The sequence below is a fragment of the Piliocolobus tephrosceles genome, chromosome 18 (assembly GCF_002776525.5).
Source record: "Piliocolobus tephrosceles isolate RC106 chromosome 18, ASM277652v3, whole genome shotgun sequence".
NCBI lineage: Eukaryota > Metazoa > Chordata > Mammalia > Primates > Cercopithecidae > Piliocolobus > Piliocolobus tephrosceles.
In genome coordinates this window covers 64106816-64124777 of record NC_045451.1, presented here as the reverse complement: position 1 = coordinate 64124777, position 17962 = coordinate 64106816, and the positions used below count along the sequence as shown (strand labels likewise).

Sequence of the window (17962 nt, the reverse complement as noted above, 5' to 3'; positions counted from 1 at the left end):
GGCCCAGTTTGGTAAATAAGAAGTTTAAACAAGTAAGTATGTTATCATAAAGTTTAATTATGATTCAGAAAAAATCGAGCAAATAACTTTCTCTGAAAAAAATATATTGACTCTGTATAGACCACAGTTATTGGGGGGAAGGGCTGGTAGGTTAAATTACCCTATTTTCTATTCTGAAAATGATATCAATAGAAAGTCCCTTTTCCAGTCTGAGTATAAAGATACATATGCCCAAAATGGCTGAGAATAAATACAACAGGAAATGCAAAAGCTGTAAAGCTAAGGGCATGCAAGAGAAAATCTCAAAAATACCCAAAGTGGCAACAAGGAACGTTTGGCTGGAATTTGAAATTCTTTCAGTCATCTTTGTCTTTTGCTCCATGTTTCAGGATGCGCGTGAACTCGATGTAATTGAAATTCCCCTTTTTGTCAATAGGTGCTTCTCTGTACAGCTCGTCCACTTCCTCATCCGTAAACCGATCCCCCATGGTTGTCAGCAGCTCTCTCAGGTAATCTTCCTGAATGGTGCCTGGAGAATAAAGAACAAGGGATCAGAATACATACTACTCTGAGGGTGAATTACAAAGAATATCTATACTCGACTAAGCATGTTCTGTACGTTAAAAACTATAAACATGCAAATATATGAACTACAGGGTGTCCACCTACTTAAAACAGCCTCAGCAGGGAAGTGTCTAGAAAAATGCCCAGATGCTTAGCAGTATCGCTCTGCTGTATCATTCTGCCTCCACATTCAGCTTCTGATCTCTTGATAATAGACTAAACCTATGCCTAAACAAAGTAATAGAAAGTATGGTTAAAGAATCTAAGCCTTACGGTTCCTTAAAGTGGCTTGAATGGTCACGTGTTATTCTACAAGCAAATAACATCGACCTGCCATGCTAAAATCAACACTACATCATACACATCAATAAAGTGGTACAGTGGAAAGAATACTGGAAACCTGAGGCCCAGTTTTAACAAGCTATTTTATTTCAGGCATTTTACTTTATCCCTGCCGTTTGGTTTTCTCAGATGTAAAATGAAATTTTTACTGTTTACAAATCCAATTATTATAACAAATATGGCCAGTCCCAGCACATGCAAAAACATGGAATAAGTATTTGAGCACTAACTATGTGGCAGGCACTGTGCTAGGCAGTGGAGGTGTGCTGAGGTAAAATGAAAGGTGGGTTCTTTACTTTGGGAATTTGATACCAGGGTTCTCATAAAACCTGCCTGCCCACAAGAATCAGATGTCACCCCAGATTTATTTTCTGGTATTGGTATTTTTAAGATTTCCCAAATAACTGGCATGGACATGTGGGGAGCCTTGAAAGCCAGACCATGCTTCCATCAGCAGGCCCTGGCAACCACCCAGTATTTAAACTAGTCCCACTAACTCAGGCAACCCAAGATTGTACCTTCCTTCACTAAACACACTTGGCTACGCCATGTTGAGTTGGGTGTCATGGAAAATATTCCCTCATTATGTTTTCTCTTACATACACTTCTGCCAAAGGATCAGGCCCCTGTATAGTTAACATTTTGTTTTTTTGAGAGTTAACTCTATGCCACACAGTATGCTAAGTACTTCATGTACATCTCACTTCATTTAATTCTCACAACAACCCTGTGAGGTAGGTAATACTGCCCATTTTACAAATAAGAAAACAGAGGTTTAGAGAAAGTTAAGCAACTTGCCCCAAATTACACAGCTATTATGTGGAAGAGGAATATGAAGCCAGATAGTCTAATTCCAGACCCTAAGTTCTACTGGGTATATTTTAAAATAGAGGTTAAATGTCAGATTTAAACAATTTGAGAGCTGACAGAATCTGGTAAACACACACAGGATTGTAGTGGTGCCACAGCCTATAACAATTTATACTTCATCAAGATTATTTTGTTAAAAAGTTTTTTATTCAATACATATTTTCTGATAGCCTAACCCTTGTGGAGGTAACATGCTAGGAAAGGGGTAATACAAGTTTCCCAAAGAGGTTTCAAATACAACCTATTCATTGTAAACTACTACTTAGGGCAGAAGCAGAAAGTGCGTGACAAACATGCCAAGAGAACTCTGTTTAAAAAAACAGGTGTAGTACAAACCTGACGGTGTTATCATATTTTAAGTCACTGTATATTTTAGTTACCATAACTAAAAATTAAATCACTTTGTAATTAAAGGTTACCTCTCACTTACCGGTTGCTTCTTCATCAAAGCAAGCAAAGGCATTTCTGATGACATCTTCAGGATCCGTGCCATTTAACTTCTCACCAAACATGGTGAGGAACATGGTGAAATTGATGGGGCCTGGAGCCTCATTCATCATGGCATCCAGATACTCATCAGTTGGATTCTTCCCTAAATTTTTAAAATGGGTCATAATTTTAATTACATTATAATACATATCAACTATTAATGACAGCAAACATTTTGGTAAGAAAGATTATCATTCATACAGTTTACTGTTTGCACTCATGACAGCAAAACTACTTGGGGGGAAAGTTTTCTTAATGAGTAGGGCCTATTAAAGAGTCTGGAGAGTATATGATACTCCATTGGAATGTCAGAAGGAATCATACTGCTTCCATAATCCAGATTAGTGTTTTTACACACACACACACACGAACCCCAACCCAATCCTAAGACAGGGTCAGGAATCTGCTGGTGGTCTGGTGGGAAACACCGTTCCACACTTCACTCAAACCATTAGACATGAAGTCAACATGAAAGGCACCGTGGAAATTCTATCCAATAGATGAATATTTAAACCGAGCATTACCCAATGAAGCAAGCATATCATGCAAATCTTCCTTGTCGATGAAGCCATCTCTGTTCTGATCAATCATGTTGAAGGCCTCTTTGAACTCCTGAATCTGTGACTGGTCAAACATGGCAAACACATTGGATGTTGCGCGCTGAGGGCGCTTCTTGGTCTTGGTCTTTGCTCTTTTGCTTGACATGGTGGTGGTTAAGTCCTAATTAGGAAAGGAAATACAATAAAAACTAAATCAACATCTAAGATTACTTAAGTTTGAATCAAAACAATGATTAACAAAAGTACACAGAATCAGCCTTCCTGATATGTTTGAGCTACTCAGAAATGTGTCTTTAGAAGACACATGTCAACAAGATTACATATGACCCGTACTGCTATATAGCTAACAACAGCTGATAACCAAATCTGCTGATTTGATAACAATAAAAAAACCAAGCAGCAAAAAAAATTGGTTACCTAGGAGACTCCCAAGTTATATACTTCAGCACTATAGGGGTGCTGAGGGATACTAATTCATCTTCAGTAGGTCCACCCTTTGCAGCCTTAGCCTAAATTGGCTATTCCATACTACGGTGGACAGAAAGGTGAGGAATAGTAAGAACGACTAACTGATGGAACAGGTCTTCATCTCCTAATCTCTATTGACAAATATTGTTCTTCCACTTTCAACTAACATTTTTTATTGTACCCTCACCTCTAGGCAAAAGTAGTTCAAGAAAACTATTTGTTGAAAGGCTAACAGTAAAGTATTAAAAAACTGAAGGGAATTCATCTACAGTTTTTATAGACATTACACTCTATCCAAACCACTTTCTTGTATTACAGTCACACTAAATCACTGGAAGTATCTAAGACCTCTAAACAGAAATCAGAGTACAAGCTTTTAAAATAATTTTAAATGTTTTAGAAAACATCTTAAAGGTAGAAACTACCTTTGCTCTCTTATCTCAATTTATCCCAGTAAAATTTAAGTTAAAATTAAAAAGAATGTCTAGTAATACCTAAAATAAAAAGGCAACTTTCCTTTCAATACTCAATCTTTTTTAAAAACTACAAAAATTTGTTTGAAGTTAATTCCATAGTCATCAGACAATAAAATTCTACCATACCATCCTTCAGAGTTGCAGTGAAGATGGTAGTCTGCAAAACCGCTCAGCAGCAAAAATGTGACACTGCATTGAGTTATATTCTTCCAAGCAGGTCTAAAATAGGCACTACTGATTTCACTCTGACCGGGATAACAATTTTAAAGCTTACGTTCTGAAAACATTTAGCTGTGATCTGGCAAAACACTATGCCACTGCTCTAAAAATAAGTCTGTGGACTGCAAAGAATGAACTACCACCTAGATCTCAGCGCTCCACAGTGACCCTAAGAATATGTTTCCGATGTGTTTAAAAAGTAATTTCTTACATTATTTCCTTGATTATAACCACATTGTCCAGACTAAATATAATTACGGAATGATCAGAAAAGCTCTGCCTCAAATTTTTAAAAGCTAAATCTGTTTTCAGATTTTAATAGGAAATTCCACAAAGGATAGTCACAAATTCCAGCCCATCCAGTATGCACCATATGGCAACTGGAATATATTGTTGAAAAGATATATCCTACACAGCACAGAAGTTATGATATATGCTGCTCCCAAATTTCCTAGAATTCTTTAATCAACTTTTAGGATGCTGCCTTTCATGACTTAAACCATTCATAAATGCATATTTTCATTCTATAACACCTTTGGGGGTAGTAAATCCCATTCATATCTAAACTACATGGGGTTGTACTTTCCTCTCTGTTATAAGTGCTGTCGTTAAAAACGGCAAAGAGTTATAGAGTATATCATTCCTCCATCTCTTAAATGTACTCAAGGACTTGCAGCAAGAGGTTGAGACCCAATGTGTGACACGTTTACTAGTCCATATCGCTTTCATATTGTAGGCATGTCACGCCTTTGCAAGCCAAAGCACATCTTTAAAAATAGTCTGTTTTGTGTGACAACATTGTCTTTCCCTAATGATGCAGAAATGTCAGCTATTTTAAGAACAAAGAACTGATGAGGTCAAACGGCTGCCACAACTGATTTTTTAATCTATTATATAAAATCTCATATTACTAAATTTATGGGGGTCCTCTAGATACCTTTTCAAAATGTTTAGGTTTGGCTGTAAAGTAGTATGTTTTCTGAATTCTGATGTATTTCCTATTCTTTTAATCATGCACTTTTTTGAATTTGTAAATGTATTATAAAATAGATTTTTAAAGTAAAAAAGTTTTTTTTGTCAGCACTGACAATGGCCTCATATAGAGCTCTTCTTCAGCATATTCAGTACTTCATCTTATCAATCTTATTATGAACAGTTAATTACACTAATATGTATCGTGTCATATTAATTATGTTGAATACTACTTAAGAGTTAAGAAATGTAAGGCATGTGTCCTATCTTCAAGGAGCTTAAAATACAGTTGGGGAGGCAACTATAAAGAAATGAGATGATTGGTTCAACTTATGAAATGAGTCATAGTTTTCATTCCAGAAGTATGACTCTAAACTTAAAACAGTGTGTGACAATAATGAAAAATAATTCGTAAGATGGTACATAATAATTAAATGTTGTGAGTTCAGAAAAGATGTTTCTGAGTAGTTAAGTGATTGGGGAGGAGGAAGACCTTGAAAAACCCAGTGTGGGATCATTTAGAAGCTACAAGGCATAGTTAGAATTAAGAATTTGGGTGTTAGTCTCAATTCTAACAAATTAAGGTAGTTAATTCTACCAAAAACTGATAGTGTAATGTTGAGCAAGTTACTACCTAGGCCTTTACTTTTTCGAGGCTGGATTCTGATCTGAGTTATTTTCCACCAGAAACCTTTCAGCGATAGGGAGTTTGGCTTCAGTCACTTTTCCAAAATACAGAAACTGTGGGTTTTTTTCCTACCAAACTAAAAGTGTGGGGGGAATAAACAATGGTGGAGGGAGTCAAATCAGGAACAGTGCTGTGATCTCAAGGAGCAGATCATTTCTGATATTGTCAGGGTCCTCCCTCTTTGCTATTATTCTAGTTTGCTGTTTTACTTTCCCGCAAACAATTGAGACTATCACTCTTCATGTAATAAGCCTTCAGCAAATGCACAACTCTCATCTAAGTTTAGAAAACTAGGGTATACTCCTTAATCTAAAAAAGTTGAAAGTACTTTTTACAAAAAGCAAGCTAGGGTAAAATAAATTGAAAAGATTTCCTGTCAGTGTAATTATTCTTTAGGATGCAAAGATCGCCAGGTAAGGACCCGAGGTTTCCAAGTTACGAAAGCTCTTCAGTCATAAAGTCGAGTCTTCATTTATTTATTTTTGAGACGGAGTTTCGCTCTGTTGCCCAGGCTGGAGTGCAGTGGTGCGATCTCAACTTCCACCTCCAGGGTTCAAGCAATTCTCTGCCTCAGTCTCCGGAGTAGCTGGGATTACAGACGCCCCCCACCACGCCTGGCTAATTTTTGTATTTTTATTAGAGACGGGCTTTCACCCACCCTGGCCAGGCTGGTCTTGAACTCCTGACCTCGTGATCCACCCGCCTCAGTCACCCAAAGTGCTGGGATTACAGGCATGAGCCACCGCACCCGGCCTGAGTCTTTATTTTTGAAGGATTAAATGAAAGATCTTTGGTGTGAAAGAGTATATGTTGTATGAAACTGTAAAGCAAGGAGACTTAAGAACAGGCTTCTACAAAATAGAAGAGGATTTCAGAAGCATGAGAAAGTGGATGAAGGGCAGTCAGGAGACTGAGTTTACAGATTAATCTAAAGGAGCATAACCTCTTTTTAAGTCAGAGGAGGTGAGCGCTGGTGGCAATGAATCTGTTTTTTATTTTGTGTTTTAACTCAGAATCATCATGGGCTATAACGAGAGATACACAACACGATTAAAGAAAATGTTAGACTAGATTAATAGGTGGCAGAAACAGAACAGATCCTCAAAGTGGCTTTCCCCACACACCAAAGGACATGAGATTTTTTAGATCTCTAGAAACTATGTTCACTTATAAAATGGGATTAATCCATACCAATATATACATTACAGTGCTCTGGTTAGAACCCTAGAGTCCAGCATTTACAAAGTGACAATAAATGTAAAATAATCTAGAAACTTTTTCTACAAAACGAACACTCAGATTGATAATATTCTGAGAAATATCAGATATTCTTCAAGAAAAAACTACCATCTTACAAAACACTGCGTAGTGTGATAGCACCTATCATTTTGGTCGCTTTTTAAACCCTGAACAAATACACCGCCTCATTTAATCAATGCCCTTAAAAAAAAAAAAACTAAGTGTAATTTATTTTCTGGTGCTAACCGCAATTTTTAAAAAGTGTATTTTCAAGTTGGTGCTTCCGTTCCAAGTAAACCAAGTTTTCATTTCTTATGCAAACTTCCGGTTGAAGGTAGGATTCCTTCTCTAGGACTGCCACACCCAAAAGTTCTCACCACTGGACAGACAATTGGCTGTTAGGGCTGACTTGCCAGTAAAGCTTCGCTTTTGAAAATAAAGTGCTTTTCTGATGACCGTGGATCAGAGCCCTTCCAGAACATGAAACAAATACCAATAATTTTAAGAAATATTCGCTTTATTCGCCTTTAGATATAAAACTTTTTGCACTTAAGTTAAAATCTCTGCTAAATCCATAGGTCTGTCAAGAAACTGACAGATACATTCATATGCCTACTAAACTACTTTAAAAGAAAACACTTCCATGGCGAATTGAATTAGCTCAAACTGTCCCCCCAAATGGGACAAGGCATTATATTTTGGAGTTTTTCCTGGAGCCTCAAACTAAACTCCAGATCTCTTCGTCCAAAATTTCATCGCTTAAAGAAAAAAAGTTCTAATTACAGGAGCGGGTACTGAGTTGAAGAACTTCCCAATTTGAGTTGGTTATTCCTAAATGTAGCCACACAGCTGCAACAACAGCTGCAGCGGGGGGACAATGGGCTACATTTTTTGCGCAAACTCTCTTGAATCGGGCAAGTTGACGTTAGAAACAAAAATAGTCCCGGAATCAGCTCTGCAGGAGTCGGGTTTCGCGGGCCCGGCAGTCGCCCAAGATCAAGGCGCCAGTGAGCGAGGCCACATTTCCCGGGCTCCAAGTTTGGGCACAGGAGCCAAGTTCGGTCTGGGCCACTCCCAGCCATGGCCTCGGATCCCAGAACCGAGGACCTGGGTGGCACACCTGCCCAGGTGCGCTCCCGGCGCCAGGAGCCCCGCCGCCCTCCAGCTGCCCCGCGGAGACAGGTCCCCGGGATGGGTGTCCCGCGCCCGAACGCGAGTGCCACTCACCCGGCACAGCTACGAGAATCCGAGCACCTCTGCGAGCCCCTCGCTGCCGCTATTACACCACCACCCTACTATCCAGAGAGCCGCTAAAAACCACCGCTTCCGGCCTCCGCTTAGCAAGCCGGAAGGAAACCGGGTCACCTTTCTTGGCCCGCAGAGTGGGCCAGACTTCACGGAGGGGCGACATGGAGGGAAGTCGCCAATGTGGTCAGCGAGCACGGTATTGACCAAGTGCACGAGAAGGAAGTGTAAAGCGGGCGACCTAGAATATAGAGCAATATATAATGGTTCGCTGGGTCCTGTTAACTGAGTTTCCGTCTTTTTTGTACCTCTTGTTGCAGTGTTAAGCCTTCCTCCCCCCTATCTTTTCCGCAGATGGTTGCGTCCGTCCTGTGGCTTTGCTTGGTCGCACATTCCAGGGCACGGCGAAGGGCGGGGCCCGTCGGCCCAAGTCCTTGTAGGGAAATCGAGGAGACGGCGGCGGACACACGTGACTGGCCCTCGCCCCGCCCCGAGGCCGGGCTCCAGCCTCCGCGGTAGTGTGCCTGCACGTGACGCCCCTCGCGGGCTCTGGGTCTCCGCCTGAGGGCCTCGGAGCTGTGTGTGTAGCCCGGGAGTGGACCTTGATGCCAGCTCTGTGTGCACTGTAATTTTATGAAGAGTCCCGCCTTCTCCATACAGGAGGAAACGTGTGTCCCTGGGGCCCTCAGCCAAGCGTCCATTATCTTTTTGGCCCAGACGGATTTCATAAGGTCACAAGTGGCTGGAGACTCCCTCCCTCTTGAAAAATATTTGCCGTCGTTTTTCCCTGGCAGAGCCTCTTTGACCCTGGCTAACAAAGACAGCCTGACTTGGGTCCCACTAGGCGGGAAGGAAGGCGACTCCCTCGCACCTCTTGCTACGATTAGGACTTGCGGCTTGGTGAAAACAGAAATCAAAACTTGGGCCTATTTCTCCTGAGTTCTCCTTGCCTAGAACAATTCGTAACAATGACTCTTACTAAAGTCCGGGAGGACTTTCTCTTTTTCCGCCCAGAATCCGATAAGGAAGACTTGTTCTGGCCCCCTCAGCTCTCTGACCTCATCTACCAGAGGAGTGAGTGGGATCCTCTAATGCTCGAGCCGTCATCCCAGCACTAGGAGACAGTGACCAGTGTGGCTCCGTGGCCAGAACCCTTCTGAAGCTTGGGTTACCCTGTGGTCTTCGCCTTCAAAGCAGGCCGTCACTCGAATCCTTCTGGAACGGACAGTGTTAACTGTCTGTAAACGCTGCGGAATAGTATCTTCTAAGTATTCGTAGCTTCTTTCTTGAGGGATCTCGGGAACGTTCCGTGTATTAACCACTAGCATATTCCAAAGTTAACTTCGTGATAAAGTCACTGGGGGGGGGGGGGAATCGCCCCAGTTCCACAGGTGATTGAAACAAACGTGATTTGTTTCCCAGACTTCCTTGATGGTACGAATTACTCAGGGTACCAATTAAAAATAAAAACAATTGCGTCATTTCCAACGCACTAAATCAGAGTCTTTAAGGGCAGGTCCTGGGAAGCCAACCACGTAACGGGGGTCCCAAGTGGGCTCTTATCAGCGAGGGCGGGGACTCAGCGAGAGGCCTGGCAGCGACGGGGCAAACCCCAGACAACTGCGCGGCTGCGTTTGTTCCTGGAGCTTGCGAGCACTTGCAGTGCATGACACCTCCACAGGGTGGTGGCCTGACACCACGAGAGCACCAGCTCCGCCAACGTCCTCTCCTGAGGATACTTTAGAGCAGAAGGAAACGGACAATTCAGTCTTCCCCTCAGCTTGAAGGCAGCATTCTTTTGCTTCTCTTTGAGTCAGGTAATTGCCTTGTCTTCCTTCCACTCAGTCAGCAGGTATTAAACGGCAACCGCATTGCCAAGCACTGTGGTGGGGGCTGTGGCTTATGCTTTCTGGAACACAACATAGTTGTTGTTGGGGATGGGGGCGGGAGGAATGGAAAGAATGCGGAGTTAGCGGGGTGTCAGGGAACAAGGGTGGAACAGATGTAATAATTAGGGTACAGTTAGTTAGGGCCTATTGAAGGAGCACAAACGAAGAATAAACTTGTCTGGGAACTAGTGGAAGGTGTCCCCCGGGGGATGTTAAAGAGCTGATTCTAGAATTAATTCAGTGGGGAAAGAAAAGGAGAGACAGATCAGGCAGAGGGAGCAGCACGCCTGATTGTCTGGAGGTGATCAGAGGGCCTGGCTGATTGAAGATGAACAGGAATTGTGTAGTCTGTGTTCATTCATTTATTCATTCCACAACTATGGATTTAAAAACGGTTAGTCAACCAATGTGGAAAAATAACATCTCGTTAAAATGTTCTTCAAATGTCCACCTAGTGTTTTGATATTCAGTTCTGATGACTGGACCCACTATCAAAGGCCTCTGACTCTTTCTGATATTTCTACCCTTTTGGACTCTACGGGAGATCTTTACCTCCGTGTGATAATCTCCTTCTCACGTTTTTACTAAAAGTTTGGAGACTTGAATTCTGCTTCAAATAGAGTGAAACAGGGTCTTGCTCTATTGCCCAGGCTGGAGTGCCCTGGCTTGATCACAGCTCGCTGCAGCCTCCATCTCCCAGGCTCAAGCCATCCTCCCTCAACCTTTTGACCAATACTCAGAGTAAGAAATTTATTTCACTAAGAAATACTTGACTACCTATAATGTTTTTCAAAATTTTCTATTCTGTTCTTTTCAATTCTGTTATTAGTCTGCTTTAGCTGCCATACAAAATACTGTACACTGGGTGGCTTAAACAATTAGAAATTTATTTCTCATACTTCTGGAGGCCAGAAAGTCCAAGATCAAAGTGCTGGCCAATTCGATTGAAGGCCCTCATCCTGACTTGCAGATAGTCAGTCGCCTTCTTCCTGTGTTCTCATGTGGCAGAGAGATCTCGCTCTCTTCCTCTTCTTCTTTTTTTTTTTTTTTTTTTTAGTTTTCTAAATTCTTTTTTTTTTTTTTTGTATTTTTATTTCTTTACTTTTATTTACTTATTTTTTTGAGACAGAGTCTCACTCTGTTGCGCAGGCTGGAGTGCAGTGGCACGATCTTGGCCCACTGCAACCTCTGCCTCCTAGGTTCAAGCAATTCTTGTGCCTCAGCCTCCCGAGTAGCTGGGATTACAGGCAGGTGCCACCACACCTGGTTAATTTTTTTTGTTTTTTTTTTTTTTTGTATTTTAATAGAGACAGGGTTTCTCCATGTTGGCCAGGCTGGTTGCCAACTCCTGACCTCAGGTAATCTACCTGCCTCAGCTTCCCAAAGTGCTGGGATTACAGGCATGAGATGCCACACCTGGCCTTTTTTTGTTTGTTTGTTTGTGTTTTAGTGGAGACAGAGTTTCACCATGTTTAGTGGAGACAGAGTTTCGCCAGGCTGGTCTCAAACTCCTGACCTCAAGTAATCTACCCGCCTGTGCCTCCCAAATGGCTGGGATCTCCTCCTCTTCTTATGAGGCTTCAGTGTTAATGAATTAGGGCCAACCGTTACAACCTCATTTAACCTTAATTATATTTTAATTATATTTCCAGATATAGTCCCATTGGGGTTTAGGCCTTCAACATATGAATTTGGCAGGGAGGGGACACACAATTCAGTCTATAGCAAATTCTATGTCATTTAATTTTAAAAATACCTCTCAAGGCCCACTAAATGTGAGCTTATGATCCACTGTTGCAGTGGTTCTCAATGGTGGAGGAGTGGTGCTTGGGTTTTGCCCTGAAGGAACATTTGGCGATGTCTGGACGGTCTTGCTCTTCACAATTGGGACAGCTACTGCATCTAGTGGGTAGCAGCCAGGGGTGCTGCTAAACGTCCTACTATGCACAGGACAGCCCTCGACAACAGAGCATTATTCAGCCCAAAATGTCAGTAGTGCTTAGGTTGAGAAAACCCAGCACTAATGATTTGGAAACTCAATATTTATAGTAATCAATTATTTTGGGAGTACTAGAATTTCTACAAGGACACTATCCATTGCTCCTGCCTCAGAGTAAGCTGTCGTCGTTTTTTTTCCCCAAGTCAGATCTAAAGGGAGAAAAACATGGAATGAACAGTTATTATTATATGTGCCTATTATGTGCTAGGTATTCTGTATAAACATTTCTAGTATTTAATTCTTACAACAACACTGTGAGATAGATATTATTACCTCCGTATCATTGATTGGGACACAAGCTCAAATACTTGAATAATCTGCACGGGTTTCCCAAAAGGCAATGAAAGAACCTGGATTATAATTCATGTCTCTGATTGTCCGGGGGTAAAATAGAAAGGAAAACAGTAAATATGTGGATATTTATACACATATCTCTAACTTCTCATACAATGCCAAATACCCACAGGTGCCAGTAAATACATAATAACTGGTCAATTGTTCAAGTGCACATAGCTCGTAAGTGGCCCAACCCAAAGCCCATATTTTATTTTACTATACTGTGCTTTCTCCTTTGGTCCAAAGTAGGAAAATTTGTCACCCAAACAACAGCAAGGAAGCATAGCAGAATGGATCTTGGTATTTACAACCTAAGTCAATGATTTTATATGCATCACTTGCAATTTTTATTGCATGTAAGAAACTATTGAATATTAAGAGACATGGCTTACATTCTGGTTTTGCCTACATAAATGGAATTTTAATTCTTCATACATGAAATATGTATGATGTAACAATTAACACTAATCCATTAATTCAGGAAAACAGTAGGAGGAGCTCCTTTCTTTTAAATAAGTGTTTACATAAATCTGTGTAATAATTAATTTAGAGCACCAAAACTACAAACAATATATTACAAAGATATATAAGATTCTACATATATAAAGAACTGCTTTTTTAAAAACTTTAATCAAAATTATCATTAAAGTTGGGGATGATAACTGAGATAAAAAATTATGTGAAATTGGATTAAGGGTATTTGGGGACACTTATTACTTCCATACTAGAAAATTTGAAAAAATAAGTTAAATTAAAAAATAAGTATTTTAATGAGATGTAAGAACAGAGAATATGAATAAAGCAAACAAAAAAAGAAATAAGGATTATATAGATAATAACTTATCTGGTTGTATTAGTCTGTTTTCAGACCCGAGGTCGGGCGCAGAGGCTCATATCTGTAATCCCAGCACTTTGGGAGGCCAAGGTGGACGGATCATTTGAGTTCAGGAGTTTGAGACCAGCCTGGCCAACATGGCGAAACCCCCATCTCTACTAAAAATACAAAAGTTAGCTGGGCATGGTGGTGCATGCCTGTAATTCCAGCTACTCGGCAGGCTGAGGTTGGAGAATCGCTTGAACCTGAGAGGTGGAGGTCACAGTGAGCTAAGATCATGCCACTGCCCTCAAGCCTGGGCTATAGAGCAAGACTCCATCTCAGAAAAAAAAAAAAGAGAGAGACATACCTGAGACTGGGCAATTTACAAAAGATAGAGGTTTAATGGACTTACTGTTCCATGTGGCTGAGGAGGCCTCACAATCATTGTGGAAGATGAAAGTCACATCTCACATGATGGCAGATGAGAAGAGCTTGTGCAGGGAAACTCTCCTTTTTAAAACCATCAGATCTCATGAGACTTATTACCTATTATGAGAATAGCACAGGAAATAATTGCCTCCATGATTCAATTACCTCCCACTGGGTCCCTCCCACAACACATGGGAATTTAAGATGAGATTTGGGTGTGGACACAGAGCCAAACCATATCATTCCACCCCGGCCCCTCCCAAATCTCATGTCTTCACATTTCAAAACCAATCATCTCTTCCCAACAGCCCCCCAAAGTCTTATTTCAGCATTAACTCAGAAGTCCACAGTCCAAAATCTCATCTGAGTCAAGGCAAGTCCCTTGCACCTATGAGCCTGTAAAAGTAAAAGCAAGTTAGTTACTTCCTAGATACAGTGAGGGTACAGGTGTTGGGTAAATATAGCCATTCCAAATGGGACAAATTGGCCAAAACAAAGGGGCTACAGGCTCCATGCAAGTCCAAAATCCAGCAGGGCAGTCAAATCTTAAAGCTCCAGAATGATCTCCTTTAACTCCATGTCTCACATCCAGGTCACGCTGATGTAAGAGGTGGGTTCCCATGGTCTTGGGCAGCTCTGCTCCTGTGGCTTTGCAGGGTGCAGCCTCCCTCCTGGCTGCTTTCACCGGCTGACGATGAGTGTCTGTGACTTTCCAGGCACACAGTGCAAGCTGTCCATGGATCCATCACTGTGGGGTCTGGAGGACAGTGGCCCTCTTCTCACAGCTCCACTGAGTGGTGCCCCAGTAGGGAGTCTGTTTTGGGTCTCCCACCCCACATTTCCCTTCTGCACTGCCCTAGTAGAGGTTCTCCATGAGAGCCCCACCCCTGCAGCAAACTTCTGCTTGGGCATCCAGGCGTTTCCATACATCCTCTGAAATCTACGTGGAGTTTCCCAAACCCCAATTTTTGACTTCTGTGCACTGCAGGCGCAACACCATGTGGAAGCTGCCAAGGCTTGGGTCTAGCATCCTTTGAAGCCACGGCCTGAGCTGTACCTTGGCCCCTTTTAGCCATGGCTGGAGCAGCTGGGATGCAGAGCACCAAGTCCCTAGGCTGTGTGCAGCATAGTGATCCTGGACCTGGCCCATTAAACTACTTTTTCCTCCTGGGCCTCCAGTCCTGTGATGGGAGGGTCTGCCGTGAAGACCTCTGAGATGCCCTGGAAACATTTTCCCCATTCTCTTGGGGATTAACATTCACCTCCTCGTTACTTATGCAAATTTCTGCAGCCAGCTTAAATTTGTCCTCAGAAAAGGGGATTTTCTTTTCTATTGCATTTTCAGGCTGCAAATTTTCTGGACTTTTATGCTCTGCTTCAAAACTGAATGCCTTTAACAACATCCAGGTCATCTCCTGAATTCTTTGCTGCTTATAAATTTCTTCTGCCAGATACCCTAAATCATCTCTCTCAAGTTCAAACTTCCACAAATCTCTATGGCAGGGCCAAAATGTCACCAGTCTCTTTGCTAAAACATAGCAAGAGTCCCTTTTACTCCAGTTCCCAACAAGTTCCTCATCTCCATCTGAGACCAGCTCAACCTGGATTTCATTGTTGCTATCAGTATTAGCATTTTGGGCAAAGCCATTCAACTACTCTCTAGGAAGTTCCAAACTTTTCCACATTTTCCTCTCCTGAGCCCTCCAAACTGTTCCAGCCTCTGTGTGTTACCCAGTTACAAAGTCACTTCCACATTTTTGGGTATCTTTTCAGCAGCGCCCCACTCTACTGGTTCCAATTAGCTGTATAAAGACATATCTGAGACTGGGCAATTTAAAAAAGAAAGAGGTTTAATGGACTTACAGTTCCATGTGACTGGGGAGGCCTCACAATTATGGCAGAAGATGAAAGGCATGTCTCACATGGTGGCAGACAAGAGAAGAAAAACTTGTGCAGGGAAACTCTCCTTTTTAAAACCTCACATCTCTTCACACTTATTCACTATCACGAGAACAGCACAGGAAAGACCTGCCCCCATGAATCAATTACCTCCCACCGGATCCCTCCCACAACATGTGGGAATTCAAGATGAGATTTGGGTGGGGACACAGCCAAACCATATCACTGGCTCTGATAGTTAACTGGAGAAATGCTCTTTCAACTCTTAAAAGACAAAGATTCCTGATATCTAAGCTGTTTTGAAGTATATAGCCTAAAATAGTGATACTATAATAGTTGGTTAATGAATGAATGTAGTGATCAAATTACATTTACTAAATTAATCTTATGACACAAATACTATTTTTGAATCCCCTGAATAAAACTAATACCTAAAACAAAAATTGTAGTTGATGCTTACTTTAGCCAATCTTTTAGTGTCCTTATCTGAAAAAGGGCATAATAATAGTGCCAACTTCATTCAGTGGTTGTGAGGATAAAGCATGATAATCCATGTATTACTACCCTGACTAATTAGTATATGAATCCTTTGTCCACTTGAGTGTAGAAAACAAGCGAAGTGGTTGCACTTTAATGACCACAGACTTCAAAATGGGCCCTTGATGCCCACATTTCTCTAGTCTTTTCATGCTCCTCTCTCTCCCTTTTTTTTTTTTTTTTTTTTTTTTTTGAGACAAGGTGTTGTTTTGTCACCCAGGCCAGAGTGCAGTGGTACCATCATGGCTCACTGTAGCCTTGGCCTCCTAAGGGTCAATCGGTCCTCCCACTTCAGCTTCCCGAGGAGCTGGGACTACAGGTGTGCACCACCACGCCTGGCTAATTTTTGTATTATTTGTAGAGACAGGATTTCTCCACGTTGCTCAGGTTTGGTCTTGATCTCCTGAGCTCAAGCTATCTGCCTGCCTTGGCCTCAAAAGTGTTGAGATTACAGGCATGAGCCACCATACCTGGCCCATGCTCTTGTCTATTTGATGTCAGTTTTATAACTTTTGTCTCTTCACACCTCTAACACGTTCTATTCTATCCTCACTCTCAATTGACGACCTTGCCTCTAACTCACTGAGAAGATAATGGCTCTCACAAGTCCCCACCACATTTACTCACTGGCCAACATCTGTCTTCATGCATTGTCCTCCCCCTCCTCTGCTGCTAACTAGAGAGGAACTCTCCTTGCTCCTACAGAAAACCAGCTCTTCTGTTTTCTTGCTAATGCCACACCAGCAATTCTGCCCTCTCCTGCATCATCAAGTTCTCTCTCTATTGGAGTATCCGACATGAATGCTGTAATGTACCCCATATGTAGTAAGCAGACTAAGGACCCCCAAAAGATATCCCTGTCCTAATTCCCAGAACCTGTGATTGTGTTAGGTTACACAGCAAAGAAGAATCAAGGGAGAAGATGGACTGAGGTTGCTAATGAACTGACCTTAAAATACAGAGATTATCATGTATTATCTGGGTATACCCAGTGTGGCCACAAGAGGTCTTAAAAGAAGCGGGAGGAAGAAGAGGGAGGCAGAAGAAGACTGTTAGAGAAAGATGTGACTGTGGAAGAAGGGTCGAAGAGATACAATGTTGCTGGCCTTAAAGATGGAAGAAGGGGTCAGGAGCCAGGGAATACAAGAAGCCTCTAGAAGCTGAAACAGGCAAGGAAACTGATTCTCCCCTAGAGCCTCCCGAAAGGAACACAGTCTCCCTGACAGCTTAATTTTAGTCTGGTGAGACCCACAGTGGACTTCCAACCTACAAGATTGTAAGATGACTAAGTTGTGTTGTTTTAAGCCACTAGATGTGTGGTAATTTGGTACAGCAGCAACAGAAAATGAATCTATCACAAACAAACAACAACAACAAAAACTCTCTTCAGCTACTGTCCTATTTTCTTGCTCCCTTATAGAAAGCTCTTTAAATGAGTCACCTGTACTCACTGGTTCTCAATGCCCACCCCCACCCCCCACCAATTTAGTAAAATGTACATAACATGACATTTCCCATCTTAACCTTGTTTATTGTATAGCTTAGTACAGCCCCCTGCCTCCCACCTCCCCCAGGACCCAGGGAGTGAGCTTTGTCTGTATTTACAGCTGCTCCCCATCGCTGGCATTACTGTGTGAGCTTCGCCTGCTGTCAGATCAGCAGTGGCTTTAGATTCTCTCAGAAGCATGAGCCCTATTGTGAACTGTGCATGTGAGGGATCTAGGTTGTGTGCTCGTTATGAGAATCTAATGCCTGATAATCTATCACTGTCTCCCATAACCCCCAAGATGGGACCATCTAGTTGCAGGAAAGCAAGCTCAGGCTCCCACTGATTCTACATTATGGTGAGTTGTATATGTATTTCATGATATATTACATTGTAATAATAATAGAAATAAGGTGCACTATAAATGTAATGAGTTGA

General features: G+C 41.8%; 1 protein-coding gene across 1 annotated transcript; it reads right to left on the bottom strand.

Moving 5' to 3' along the window:
* Positions 1 to 37: 37 nt before the first annotated feature.
* Positions 38 to 9621, bottom strand: LOC111553583 (myosin regulatory light chain 12A). Its single transcript, XM_023228487.2, has 4 exons — positions 8115 to 9621; positions 2790 to 2985; positions 2207 to 2368; positions 38 to 529 (listed from the first exon to the last, which is right to left on the bottom strand). The coding sequence occupies exons 2-4, from the start codon at positions 2968 to 2970 to the stop codon at positions 357 to 359; spliced, it is 516 nt and encodes a 171-aa protein (XP_023084255.1). The 5' UTR covers positions 2971 to 2985; positions 8115 to 9621; the 3' UTR covers positions 38 to 356.
* Between the last annotated feature and the right edge of the window lie 8341 nt (positions 9622 to 17962).

Coding starts and splice junctions, on each gene's coding strand:
- LOC111553583 (XM_023228487.2), bottom strand. CDS start 2,970: ATGTCAAGCAAAAGAGCAAAGACCAAGACCAAGAAGCGCCCTCAGCGC. Junction 2,369..2,789: donor TGATATGCTTGCTTCATTGG/GTAATGCTCGGT, acceptor TTAAAAATTTAG/GGAAGAATCCAACTGATGAG. Junction 530..2,206: donor CTTTGATGAAGAAGCAACCG/GTAAGTGAGAGG, acceptor TTTATTCTCCAG/GCACCATTCAGGAAGATTAC.